This window comes from Neofelis nebulosa, chromosome 15, assembly GCF_028018385.1.
Source record: "Neofelis nebulosa isolate mNeoNeb1 chromosome 15, mNeoNeb1.pri, whole genome shotgun sequence".
NCBI lineage: Eukaryota > Metazoa > Chordata > Mammalia > Carnivora > Felidae > Neofelis > Neofelis nebulosa.
Genome location: NC_080796.1, coordinates 1500968 through 1515636, shown reverse-complemented (window position 1 = coordinate 1515636; position 14669 = coordinate 1500968). Strand labels below are relative to the sequence as shown.

Below are 14669 nucleotides of genomic sequence, written 5' to 3'. Positions count from 1 at the left end.
TCTCTCTCTCTCTCTCTCTCTCTCTCTCTCTCTGCCCCTCTCCCCTGCTCATGTACTCTCTCTAATATTAAATATATCTATACATATAAATTGATCAAGGTTGGAGGATACAGAATCATTACACAAAAATCAACTATATTTCTATATATTAGCTATAAAGAATCAAAAATTAAAATTTTGGGGTATCTGGGTGGCTCAGTTGGTTAAGCACTGGGCTCAGGCTCAGGTCATGATCTCACCGTTGGTGCGTTCAAGCCCCACGTCGGGCTCTGTACTGAGAGCTTGGAGCCTGGAGCCAACTTCAGATTCTGTCTACCTCTCTCTCCGCCCCTCCCCAACTCATGCTCTGTCTCTCTCTCAAGAGTAAACATTAAAAAAAATTAAATGTAAGATATATTATTTACAACTGCACTGAAAATAAAAAGCAATCACAGTTAATATCATAAAAGACAGAAAGACCTATACATTAAACACTACAAAATATTACTGAGAAAATTTTAAAAGGCCTATATCAAGGGAGAGATATATACTCTGTTCAGGGGTTAAAAGATTCAATATTGTCAAGAAGTCAATTCTCCCCAAATAAATCTGTAGATTCAACATAATCTAAACTTAAATTCCAGAAGACCACCAGAGTTGGTTTTTGTTTGTTTGTTTGTTTGTTTGTTTGTTTTAAGAAACAGACAAACTGAATCTAAAATTCACGTGGAAATGCAAAGGATCCAGAGTAGTGGAAGAACCCTGAAAAGAACAGAGCAGGAAGACAAACACTACCTGATTTCAAAAATCCTTATAAACTGGCAGTGATTAAAACAGCATAATATTGGTACAAAGATGGACAAAGAGATCAATGAGACAGAATAGAGCACATACTTAAACCCTCACATATGTGGCCAACTGATTATGACAAAGGAACAATGGCATAAAGTGGAGAAAACACAGCCTTTTCAATAAGTGGTGCTGGAACAACTAGATATCCATATGCAAAAGAATGAACTTGTGTCCATACTCTGTATCTCAAATAAAAAAGAATATAAAATCGGTCATAGATCTAAATGTAAGACCTAAAACTATAAAACTTCTAAAAGAAAGCATGAGATAAAAGCTTTGTGACCTTGTGCTATGCAAATATTTCTTAGATATGAAAACCAAAAGCAACAATCATACAAGAAAAAATGAATGTGTAAACTGGACTTCACCAAAAAGAAAAACTGCTCTTCAAAAACACTGTTGAGACAAGGAAAAGTCACAGAGTGGGAGAAGAAAAACCTTGCAAAGAAAAGAGAGGTGAGAAAGGAACTGTATCTAGCTCTTTCCACCATCTTTCTGTGCCACCATCATGATGCATGTGAATGTCGTGGCAGATGCTCCCCAAAGCATAACAATACTGAAAAGAGAAGCAAACTCCAGGTTCTTACTAGGCCATGCTCCAAAGACATTGTCCATTTTCTAACTGTGATGATGAAGCATGGTTACACTGGTGAATTTAAAATCATTGATGATCACAGAGTTGGGGAAATTGTTGTGAAACTCACAGGCAGGTTAAGCAAGCATGGAGTGACTGGCCCCAGAATTGATGGACAATGCAAAGATCCAGAAAAATGGCAGAATAATCTGCTCAGTTTGGTTTCATTATACTGACCACCTCAGCTACAGTCATGGACCATGAAGAAGCAAGATGAAAACACACAGAAGGGGAAATCCTGGGATTCTTTTTCTAGGGATGTAATACATATGTGCAAATAAAATGCCTCAGTGGAAACAACAACAACAACAACAACAACAACAACCACAAAAAAAAAGAAAACAAAATAAGAAGGAACTGTGTCTAGATTATACAAAGAATTCTGAAAACTCAACAACTAAGAACACAAACAAACAAATTTTTAAAACAACCAAAGGTTTGGACAATTCAAAGAAGATACACAGATGGCAAACAAGCACATGAAAATATGCTCACCATCATCCGTTATTAGGGAAATGTATATTGAAACCATAGTGAGATATATACTAAATATCCATCCGAATGGCTAGGATTTAAAAAGCTGACAATACTAAGTGTCCATGAATATGTATGTAGGAATTGGTGCTGACACAGACTGCTGGAGGGAATGGAAAACCATACTACTCCTTTAGAAAACAATTTGGAAGCTTCATAATAAGGGAATATAAAGGGACATGAGATTTTTAAGGGTGATGAATATGTTAACTGTCTGGATTATGGTTATCGTTTCATACGTGTAAACATATGTCAAAACTATCAAATGACACACTTCATATATGTGCAGTTTACCTAACTAAAGCTGTTGGAAACAAAAAGCTCTTTCAGAGGAAGAACGTCTAAAACATTGGATAAGACACAGACGGAAAGAAGGATGTAAAACCATACAAGATGAAGCCAGAGGACTGTGGCCTTTAACCTAATAGCAATGAGAAGTAATAGCTATGCTTTAAGCAAGGGGGTACCATGATGAAAGACACATTTTTTAAAACATATACTAATCATGGTTGCAGTGTAGACCAAGGTCCTGGGAGGTAGAATGGCAGGGAAAACAGTCCTGAGGTTATTTCAGTCATCTAGGAGAAAAATAATGACCTGACCTGGGTGAAGGCACAGAAGAGAAGCAGAGTTAACAAACACATTAGATGTGCCATTCCCACTAAGAAAGGTACAGTAGAAATGATGGCTCTTTGGCTGAGAGGATACAATAGTGCTCCTTTTATTTTAATATAAAACATATTTCTGAGATGAGCAGCTCTATAATACAGCAGTGCTCTATGGTGCAGTAGTAGGCAAGGTGTGCACATATTACTACAGCAATATACGTAAAAAGGCTTCCTACCTTTACAATCCATGCCAAGTTGTTCAATCAGCAACATGAAATTCTTAGAGTAAGGCAACTCACAATGCTCTGAAGCTGTTTCAGATGACTGAATGAAGTCGACAAGGTCATCCATAGAGGTAATTTGCTTTTTGACCTACCAATGAATAATACCATTTCAAAATGTCCCCCACATATTTATAAAATATACTAGGTGTAGAGAAGTGATAAATAGCCATCTTTTTATAAAAGCAAAAACAGGGGCACCTGAGTGGCTCAGTCGGTTGAGCATCCGACTCCATTTTGGCTCAGGTCATGACCTCAGGGCTCCTGAGTTTGACTCCCACGTTGACCTCCACAATGACAGCATGGAGCCTGCTGGGGATTCTCTCTCCCCCTCTCTCTCAGCCCCCCCCCCCACTTGTGCGTGCTCTCTCTCAAAATACATTTTAAAAATAAGTGAATGAACATTTAAAAGCGAAACCATAGAGACTTTTTAAAAGAACGGATTTTTATCAAAAAGACACTGTTATCCATAGCTAGTATTTCTAAGTAACTTTTTCACAGCAAATGTCTCTACAACAAAGGAAGATTTTCTATTTTTTCACTACATCTTTCATAAAGTAATTTTTTGCCACTGAACAATATTCCTAACAAATATGTATCAAAATGATATAATAAAATAAAAATAAAATAAATAATAAATAAAATAAAATAAAATTACATTGTCTCTTTTGCTTACCTTGTTCTTTTTCTTAGAAATTTTCTTTGCAGGTCTGAAAAAACCCAACAATTCTTTTCAGGCAAATATTAAATACTTAAAATACAAAGCGTATCTAAACCTATTGTTTCTGATATAAAATCTCTGCATTTGAATCTAATTTTCTACAAAGGGGATTAAACAACAGAGTAACATTAAACAACATAGAAAACATTCTACTGCTAATATTAACAAAGGATTAGGTGTATCCAGTTCTCGTATATGTGCTGCTGAAGCAAGCACAACAAAGTACTAACGTTAGGTAATAACTAACAAAAGCAAAGGAAAATCCTAATGCTACTTGCATTATTTGATAGGAATGATACCATTGTTTGTGTTGTTGTCGTCATTTTACTAAAAATAAGCTTTTACTGGCACTAAAACCTACTTGGAAAGTGCAAGTTAACTCCCTATATGAAAGAACCCCTTTTTAACAATCATGATATTAACGTGTTGAAGACTCACTATGCAGCTACTCTCTAGGCATTACTATGAGCCCTTTACATGTCTTCAAGGTATTTGAAGCCCCACAACAATCCTATGAAGTAGGTTATTATATTAGGTATTTTACACAGGAAGAAAATGAGGCACAGAAAGTCGAAGTGACTTGCCCAAGAAGCCCTCGTCGCTGGCCAAGAACAGACCCTGAATTCAAACCCAGGAATGTGCCTTCAAAGCATGTGTTTTATACTATGTGGTTAAAGTAATACTCCAGTGTTTCTAACTAATATGACAGCAAATGAATCTATATTATGATTCGATTTCTAGCTATAGTGATACATAACAATTTCTGAAGCTTACACATTTTTTAAGAGACTTTATACTTGGCAAGATGGGAAATCTACTTTCAATAAACTAAAGATTTGCTTCTTCTTAGAGAAGTTCCTCAACAGGCATTCATTCATTCATTCATTCCACTGTTTATTCCCACATTCAACACATACTTATTGAGCATACAATCTGTGTCAATGGCACTGTTGGTACAGGAAGCATGGTTTTGGTAATTTAGAGCTCTCTAGTCCAAAAGGAATAATCTGTTATGGATTACTAGTTTCTTTTCCAATTGTAAATAAACAAAATCTTCCCCTTTCCCCAGAACCTAAATAATATTAACTTAATAGAACCAGATACTTTAAAGTCCCTAACAAAATCATAGCTATTTGTGATATTATCAAAGGCACTGCATATCTAAAAGCATCAAGGAAGGATTAGTTTTATTCAGAATGGCCTCAGTGTTTGCATACATTTATGATAAGGGTGTGTGTGTGTGTGTGTGTGTGTGTATACAAATATATACATATAGAACTTATACACATATACTTATATATACATATATAAGAAATTATACATTTAATTTGTATATTATGCATATACATATACATATAATATATATATTATACATAGAATATACATATAATAAATATACATATACATACATATAAGAAATTATATAGCCATATATATATAAATATATATATATAAATATATATATGTAAATATATATATATAAATATATATGTGTAAATATATATATATATATATGTAAATATATATATATATATATACACTTGCATACATACATATATATTTTTAAATCTGCATATTCAATTGTATGAGAATACCCCATTGTGGAACCAATTCAGAATAAACCAACTTCTTGCACAAAATCACATGAATAAGTGTACTAAAGACAATTACTATAATCTTTAAAAGATAATGTAATACAATCAACAAACTTCCTAATGTTTCGAAATGCAAACAATATTAAATTAACTAACCATGTCTATCTCTATTGATCATTTCCAACAGAATACATACTCTAAAAGCTCCCATCTTAAAATAAAAAGAGAAAGAAAATGCCTTTGCAATTCACATTCTTTTTCAGTTATCATCCATTTCTCTATTACCTTTCCCAATTAAAATGCTCTAAGGAGTTGTTTACACTTACTCATCTTCCATGCTTCCATGGTGACTACTGAAACTGCTCCTTGACAAAGTCACTTACCCTCATCACAACTTTTCAAGCAGTGTGTTTGATATGTTGAGTATTTCTTGCTTTAGCTTGGACCTACCTGCACTACAGCATTTTATTTCCACAAAAGGTAATCACTGCTAAAATTCCTTCACAGGCACATAAAGAATTTATAGATTTTACCTGCTTTCATGCTGATCCTTTTCACTGAAATGGCTGCCATCATTCTTTTGTAGTGGACCACCAGTTAGGGAATCTGCCTTCTGCAACACTGGTGTGATCACAGATCCTTTTGATGTCCCTTTTTCATTTTCACCTTTCTTTAACTTCTTCATATGTAAACCAGGTTCCCTCCTTAAAAAAAAAACAAAGCCATAAAAAAGCCAAAGTTTTCTAATAATTTTACTGATAAAGAATAAAAAGACAATTTTCATCAAGTTCTGAATTTTACCCATCTGACTTAATTTGATTAATTCAGAGAACAGTGTTGAAGTACCAACTGTACAAAAGGAAATACTCATCTGTTGCTTCAAACACAGGTAAATATACAATTAGAATACAATGTGATTTGGGGCGCCTGGGTGGCGCAGTCGGTTAAGCGTCCGACTTCAGCCAGGTCACGATCTCGCGGTCCGTGAGTTCGAGCCCCGCGTCAGGCTCTGGGCTGATGGCTCGGAGCCTGGAGCCTGTTTCCGATTCTGTGTCTCCCTCTCTCTCTGCCCCTCCCCCGTTCATGCTCTGTCTCTCTCTGTCCCAAAAATAAATAAAAAACGTTTAAAAAAAAACAAAAAAGAATACAATGTGATTTGTAAGAATTGACATGTGAAAAGCTGTAAGTGAGGACGAGAAAGGCTTTACTGAAGAGGGAAAATAAACAGCAGAGGTCACCAGGGAAAGAAACGGGAGAAAACCATTTTCTTAGAGATTAGAATGTGAGCACAAAGATTACACAGATGGCATCCAGGTGCCTTGAAAGGAAAAGGTATAAGCTTATAGGAACTTGGAAAAAAAACCATAAAATACATGGAAGCAAGTAGTAAGAGATCAGTCAGGAAAGAAACTCTGAAGAACCTTGAAGGTTACACTAAAAAGTTAGAGTTCATTTCCTAAAGGCAGTGACTCTGAGACATGGGAGTAATAACTAGATGTGTGCTCTATTTTGGGCTTTGCTTTTAAATATAAGAATGCTTAATTTCAACAAAGTTTTAAAGTAGCAGGAGGTCCATATAACATGAAAGAAGAAATCAGGGAAATATCTTAGGGGAAAAACTACTTTTAAAATACCCATATGTCAGAGCGATATCAGTATCATAGCTGAACAAGATGTACGTTGTTGCGTCTCCCCACCTACAACAAACTGGCATCTCATCCACCCACGGGCAAAACTGCCTTTGCAGGAGCTGTGGGGATCTAGCACTATATTCCAAGGGACCGAGGACAAGTCTTGCCTACCCGTGCATCAGGTAACAGGCAGACATACTACAGTCTAATCTGTGGACCTAGCAATAGCCCATAAAGCGCCTCCAGCCCCTCCCTCTCAGCCACATCGGTGAGCCCCTCCCTAGAAAACACTCTCTAAGATAATCACCCGTGGATGAAAGAGCCTTTTTGGAAAACCAGGTGTCCTACAGAGAATTTCCAGCATCCCACTGGAGCAAAAAAAATCAGGTTTGGACACACTGAAGAGGTAGTCATTAAAGATTGGAGGAGGTGACTGCTACTTCAAATGCAAAGACAGCAATGCAAAACTGCAAAGAATATAAAATATCAAGGAAATATTATACCATCAAAGGATCACAATAATATTCCAGTAATCAATCGGAAACACAGGGAGACCTGTAATTTAATCAAAAGAGAATTCAAAAATAGCAGTTTTAAGGAAACTCAGTGAGTTACAAGAAAAACACAAAAAGCCAATTCAATAAAATCAGAAAAACACTCTATGAATAAAATGAGAAGCTTAACAAAGAGCTGGAAATAGTAAAAGCTAACTAAACAAAAATCCTGGAGCTGAAGAGTATAATGAAGGAGATGAAAAAAGCAAGAGTGATCACTGACAGGAAATGGGTCAAGCAAAAAAAAAATGTGAATTGAAAGACAGGAACTCTCAGATTATCCAGTCAGCAGAGAACAAAGTCAAAAGAATGAAAAAGAGTGAGGAAAGACTATGTGACTACAAGTGAACCCTCATAAGGCTATTAGCAGTTTCTCAGCAGAAACCTTACATTCCAGGAGGCAGTGGGATTACATATTCAAAGTGCTAAGAGAAAAAAGACTACCAATCAAGAATACTTTACTCAGCAAAATTATCCTTCAGAATCAAATCGAATAAATACATTTGATACACCGCATTAACAGAATAAAAAAAAGTCATATCATCATCCCAGCATGGGAGGAAAAAGCATTTGACCAAATTCAACATCTTTTCAGGATAAAAACTCTCAACAAAGTGGGTACTGAATTATCACACCTGGACATAATGAAGCCCAATATGATAAGCCCATAGCCAACATCATATGCAGTGGTAAAAAACGGAAAGTTTTTTTTTTTTTTTTTTTTTTTTCCAGTCCTGGAAGATTGGCTTGTGATGTTGGACTTTTTTTTTTTTTTTTTTTTATTTATTTTTTTTAATATATGAAATTTACTGTCAAATTGGTTTCCATACAACACCCAGTGCTCATCCCAAAAGGTGCCCTCCTCAATACCCATCACCCACCCTGCCCTCCCTCCCACCCCCCATGAACCCTCAGTTTGTTCTCAGTTTTTAACAGTCTCTTATGCTTTGGCTCTCTCCCACTCTAACCTCTTTTTTTTTTTTTCCCTTCCCCTCCCCCATGGGTTTCTGTTACGTTTCTCAGGATCCACATAAGAGTGAAACCATATGGTATCTGTCTTTCTCTGTATGGCTTATTTCACTTAGCATCACACTCTCCAGTTCCATCCACGTTGCTACAAAAGGCCATATTTCATTTTTTCTCATTGCCACGTAATATTCCATTGTGTATATAAACCACAATTTCTTTATCCATTCATCAGTTGATGGACATTTAGGCTCTTTCCATAAAAAACGGAAAGTTTTTACTCTAAGTTCAAGAACAAGGCAAAGTTGCCCACTTGGCCACTCCTATTCAACAGGATAGAGGAAGTCCTAGCCAAAGCAGTCAGGCAAGAAAAGGAAATAAAAGGCATCCAAATCAGAAAAGAAGAAATAAAACTGTCTTTTTTTGCAGATGACATATTCTTATATATAGAAAATCCTGAAGATACCACCAAAAAGCTGTTCCAAGGATGAAGGATACAAAATCAACATTAAGATGCAGGGGTGCCTGGGTGGCTCAGTCAGTTAAGCTTCTGACTTCGGCTAAGTTCATGATCTCGTGGTTTGTGGTTCAAGCGCCTTATTGGGCTCTGTGCTGACAGTTCAGAGTCTGGAGCCTGCTTTGGATTCTCTCTCTGTCTCTGTCTCTCTCTCTCTACCCCTCCCCTGTTAACACTCTGTCTCTTTAGCCTCTACTACAAAGCTGTGATCATCAAGACAGTATGGTATTGGCACAAAAACAGACACACAGACCAATGGAATAGAATAGAAACCCCAGAGGTGAACCCACAAATGTATGGCCAACTACTCATTGACAAAGCAGGAAAGAGTATCCCATGGGAAAAAAAGACAGTCTCTTTCTTCTGGGAGAACTGGACAGCCACATGCAGAAGAATGAAACTAGATGTCTTTTCTTACACCATACACACAAATAAACTCAAAATGGATGAAGGACCTGAATGTGAGACAGGAAACCATCAAAACCATAGAGGAGAAAGCAGGAAAAAAAACCTCTTTGACCTCCGCTGCAGCAATTTCCTACTTGGCACATCTCCAAAGGCAAGGGAATGGAAAGCAAAAATGAACTATTGGGACCTCGTCAAGATAAAAAGCTTCTGCACTGCAAAGGAATCAATCAACAAAACCGAAAGGCAACGGACAGAATAGAGAAGATATTTGCAAATGACATATCGGATAAAGGAAGGGCTAATATCCAGAACCTGTAAAGAGCTCACCAAACTCCACACCCACAAAACAAATAATCCAGGGAAGAAATGGGCAGAAGACATGAATAGATACTTTTCCAAAGAAGACATCCAGATGGACAACAGATACATGGGAAGATGCTCAACGTCACTCCTCATCAGGGAAATACAAATCAAAACCACACTGAGATACCACCTCACACTGGTCAGAGTGGCTAAAATGAAAAAAATCAGGAGACTACAGATGCTGGCGAGGATGTGGAGAAACAGGGACCCTCTTGCACTGTTGGTGGGAATGCAAACTCTGGAAAACAGCGTGGAGCTTCCTCAACTAAGTAAAAATAGAACAACCCTATGACCCAGCAATAGCACTGCTGGGAATTTACCCAAGGGATACTGGAGTGCTGATGCATAGGGGCACATGTACCCCAATGTATACAGTAGCACTTTCAACAATCGCCAAATTATGGAAAGAGCCTAAAAGTCCATCACCCGACGAATAGAGAAAGAAGATGTGGTTTATACATACAGTGGAATGATACTTGGCAATGAGAAAGAGTGAAATCTGGCCATTTGCAACAACGTGGATGGAACTGGAGGGTATTATGCAAAGTGAAATAAGTCAGGCATAGAAAGACAGATACCATATGATTTCACTCACATGTGGATCCTGAGAAACTTGACAGGAGACCATGCGTGGGGGGGGTCGGGGGAAAAAGTTACAGAGAGGGAGGGAGGCAAACAATAAGACTTGTAAACACTGAGAATAAACTAAGGGTTGATAGGAGGTGGGGGAGAGGGGAAAGTGGGTGATGGGCATTGAGAAGTCACCTGTTGGGATGAGCACTGGGTGTTGTATGGAAACCAATTTGACAATAGATTATATGTAGTAAAAAAAAATGACAAAATCAGCATCAAGAGATCAGTTGCATTTCTAAACAATAACAATGAAATAGCTGAAAAAGAAATATAAGGAAAAAATCCCCTTCCCCAAAGCATCAAAAAGAGCATAATACTTTGGAATGAATTTAATCAAGGACTTTCTGAAAGATAGGTACAGTAAAAACTACAAGACATTGGTAAAAGAAACAGCAGAGACACAAACAAATGGGAAGATACCCTGTTGTTTATGGATTCGAAAAATTAGTATCATTAAATATCCACATTACCTGAAACCACCTACAGAGTCAATGCAATCCTTGTCAAAATTCCAATGACGTTTTTCACAGAAATAGGAAAAGCATTCCTCAAATGTGCAAGGAACAAGAAAGACCCCAAATAGCCAAAACAATCCTAAGAAAGAAGAACAAATCTGGAAGCATCACACTTGCTGGTGTCAAACTATTACAAAGTTATGGTAATAAAAACCGTATGAAGTTGCACACACACACACACACACAAAACAAAACACAAAGATGAATGAAACAGAATCAAGAACCCAGAAATAAACCCATGCATAAAGTCAACTAAAAACCCGTGCATAAAGTCTCTTTGTTAAGAGACCCAAGAATACTCAAAAGAGAAAAGGTAATCTCTTCAATACATGATGGTGAGAAAACTGGATATTAACATGCAAAAGAATAAAACTGTGCCTCTACCTTACACCACTCACAAAAGTCAACCCAAACGCAAATAAAGACTTCTATATAAAGTCTTAAATCATAAAACTCGTAGAAGAAAACATAGGATAAAGGCTCCTTGACATAGATCTTACCAATGATTTAGGATAGGACATCCAAAGTACAAGCAATGAAAGCAAAACCAACCAATGCAATCAACAATGTTTCTGCACAGCAAAAGAAACAAGCAACATGACGGAAAGGCAACCTATGGAAAGGATGGAAACATTCGCAAGCTACAAATACGATAAACGTCAATATCTAAAAATGTGTAAGGAATTCGTACAATTCAACAGCTAAAAATAAATATAATTAAAAACTGGGCAAGGCACCTTAAAAGACGTCTCTCCTCAAAACATATTCAAATGGCCAAGGGTACATAAGAAAGTGCTCGATATCACTATTCATCAGGAAAATGCAAATCAAAACTGCAGTATATAGATATCACTTTGACCTATTAAAATGGCTATTGTCAAAAAGACAAGAGATATCGTTGGCAAGGATGTACAGGAAAGGAATTCCTTGTACTCCTGTAGGACTGTAAATTGGGACAGCCACTATGTAAAACAGTATGGTGGCTCCTCAACAAACTAAAAATAGAACCTCCATATGAGCCAATAATCCCATTTCTGGGTATATATCTTAAAGACATGACATCCTTACCTTGGAGAAATATCTGCAGCCCTATGTTTATTGCAGCATTATTTACAATAGTCAAGAAACAACCTAAGCATCCATCAGTGGATCCATCGATTAAAAAATATGGTATACATTTACAATGGAATATTTTCAGCCACAAACAAGAAGGAAATCCTGCCATTTGTGGCAGCATGAGTGAAACTTGAGGGCTTTATGCTTAGTGAAAATAAGTCAGACACAGGAAGTCAAACACTGTATGATCTGACTTATATGTGGAATTAAGAAAAAAATGCGTGAAAAACAGAACAGACTGGTGGTTGCCGGGGTTAGGAGGCTTTGAGAAATGGGTAGATATTGGTCAAAGGGTACAAACTACCTGTTACAAGATTAATAAATTCTGGGGATTTAATGTGCAGGATGGTGATTACAGTGAACAATACTGTATCCTATCATTGGAAAGTTGCTACAAGACTAGATCATCACAAACAAGAAATGATATTTATGTGAGATGATGGAAGCATTAACACTATTGTGGTAAGCATTTGACAATATAAAAGTGTATCAAATTAATACAGGTACACCTTACAGTTACACAGATGTGTGTTACTTATATCTCATAAATCTGGAAAAACTTCAAAAATTCAAAAGTACTCATATGTCATTATCTATCGCTCAAAAATAAAAATCATCGGATTAGTTATGCTTTTGTTTAAAAAAAAAATGGTTTGCGGCGCCTGGATGGCTCAGTTCATTAAGTGTATGACTTTGGCTCAGTTTGTGATCTAAGGGTTTGTGGCTTCGAGCCCCACATCGGGCTGTGTGCTGACAGCCCAGAGTCTGGAGCCTGATTTGGAATCTTTGTCTCCCCCTCTCTCTGCCCCTCCCCAACTCTCACTTTGTCTCTCTCCAAATGAATAAACATTAAAAAAATTTTTAAAAATGATTTGTTAACTTTTGTATACTTTTAGCCTAATATCTAATCCTAATAGAAAAAAATGGGGGATTCCCCAAAAAGAAAATTATAATTCTGTTTTCATGGACTAAATGCATGCAACAGAATATTATTACCATACAGCTATGTACATTTCCAAAAAATAATGAAATTTCCCACAGATTATTTAGGACTTAAACATGAGCCCCGAAGAGCACCAAAAACAAAAACAAAACTAACAATTGTTTTTTTTTTTTCTTTTTTTTTTTTTTTTAATTTTATTTTTGGGACAGAGAGAGACAGAGCATGAACGGGGGAGGGGCAGAGAGAGAGGGAGACACAGAATCGGAAACAGGCTCCAGGCTCCGAGCCATCAGCCCAGAGCCTGACGCGGGGCTCGAACTCACGGACCGCGAGATCGTGACCTGGCTGAAGTCGGACGCTTAACCGACTGCGCCACCCAGGCGCCCCTGTTTTTTTTTTTTCAAAAAAAACTGTTATACAGATAACTTTTCTCATGGAAATAACATCCAAGAAAAGAAGAATCTTTCTGAAAGCAATTATCAAACAATTCCTCTTGACTCAAACTTCAAAAATGAATCTGTAATTATAGAATTTGAAATAGCTTTCATTTTGAACCCAGTCAATAGAAGCAACCTTTAAGTAGAAAACATCTGGTGAAAGCCACCTCAAACTTAGAAAAAACAAAACAAAACAAAACAAAAAGAAACCCTAACACGTAGCTGTGGTAACAAGAAGCCACCAGAATCAGTTTTAAATGTGTTAATCAATGTGCACCAGCCCTACTCACCAACCAATCCATTTCAGCTCCTTCCTTCTGAAAGACAGCGAATAAAGGACAAAAATCACTCCAATACACATGCTTCAGCGTGCCAACCAATCCACAACAGTCTCACCCAAATAAGCATGGTGCTTCAGATGATGACAAACCATTTAATTTTCTGAAAGTTCCCCAATCCTTAAACTCCACTCTTCCCCAAACCCTGTATAAGAATAGCAGACTGCTCTGTTAGAAAAGACTACACCTAACCAGCATAGCTCGCTCTTATTTGGAAGTGATCAATTCCAACTTCATCTTTTTATTTCAGATATTGAGGGTTCATAATCCTTTGGCAAGAATTTTTAAAGTCCTATAAAAAATTGCCACCATATTTTAGTTTCCTTAATAAATATAAAGGAAGTTTGCTATTCCTTTGATACATTTCACCATAATGAAAACTAACATAAATACAACTAAAAGAATAAGTAGCAAGTAAACACAATATTGGGTCCCCCAAAATCCAAAAACTGTATATAACTGGCAGGTTTAGTTGTCAGAATGAACCCACGCCAAACTTTGTCAAAGTGGGGACTAGTATTAGGTTAAAAAAATTACACACAAGTTAAACTCCGTTCACTCAGTAAACATTATTGAATAAGTACTATATAGACTAGAACATTTTCTAGGCATTGGGGACATGGCAATGAACAGATAACAATCCTACTCATGAGTGAAGTACACATACAATAACAATAAGCTACACAGGCAAAATATACAGTATTAGAGGAGAAAAACGAAAGCAGAGAAATCACATTTTGATGTGTTATAGGGAAAAGGGTAGTTGAAGTACTAGTCAGGATGGCCAAGAAAGGCCGTGCTGAGAAAGTGACTTTTAAGCAAAAACCTGAAAGAAAAAACAAACAACAAAGGAAAAATCAAGCCATGAGGTATCTGAGGGAAAGCATTCCAGACAGAGTTAACAGCAAGTACAGAAGTATGTCCAAAGTACTTAAAGAGTAGTGAGAAATCAGTATGGCTGGACAGAATGAAAGGGGTAGAAAAGAGTTCAAATCAGAGAGAGAGAAGGAGACACCTGATCATATACAGGCCTTGTCGGCATTA

At 36.9% G+C, this 14669-nt stretch overlaps 1 protein-coding gene across 1 annotated transcript in view; it reads right to left on the bottom strand.

Annotated features, from left to right (window-relative positions):
• The window catches only part of LOC131495870 (ankyrin repeat domain-containing protein 26-like), a 181545-nt gene that overhangs the window by 61500 nt on the left and 105376 nt on the right, over positions 1 to 14669 (bottom strand). The window contains exons 13-15 of the mRNA XM_058701044.1: positions 5738 to 5908; positions 3565 to 3598; positions 2844 to 2979 (exon numbers count right to left, since the gene is read on the bottom strand). Of these exons, the coding sequence (XP_058557027.1) occupies positions 2844 to 2979; positions 3565 to 3598; positions 5738 to 5908 (341 nt within the window). The remainder of the gene's footprint in view (positions 1 to 2843; positions 2980 to 3564; positions 3599 to 5737; positions 5909 to 14669) is intronic.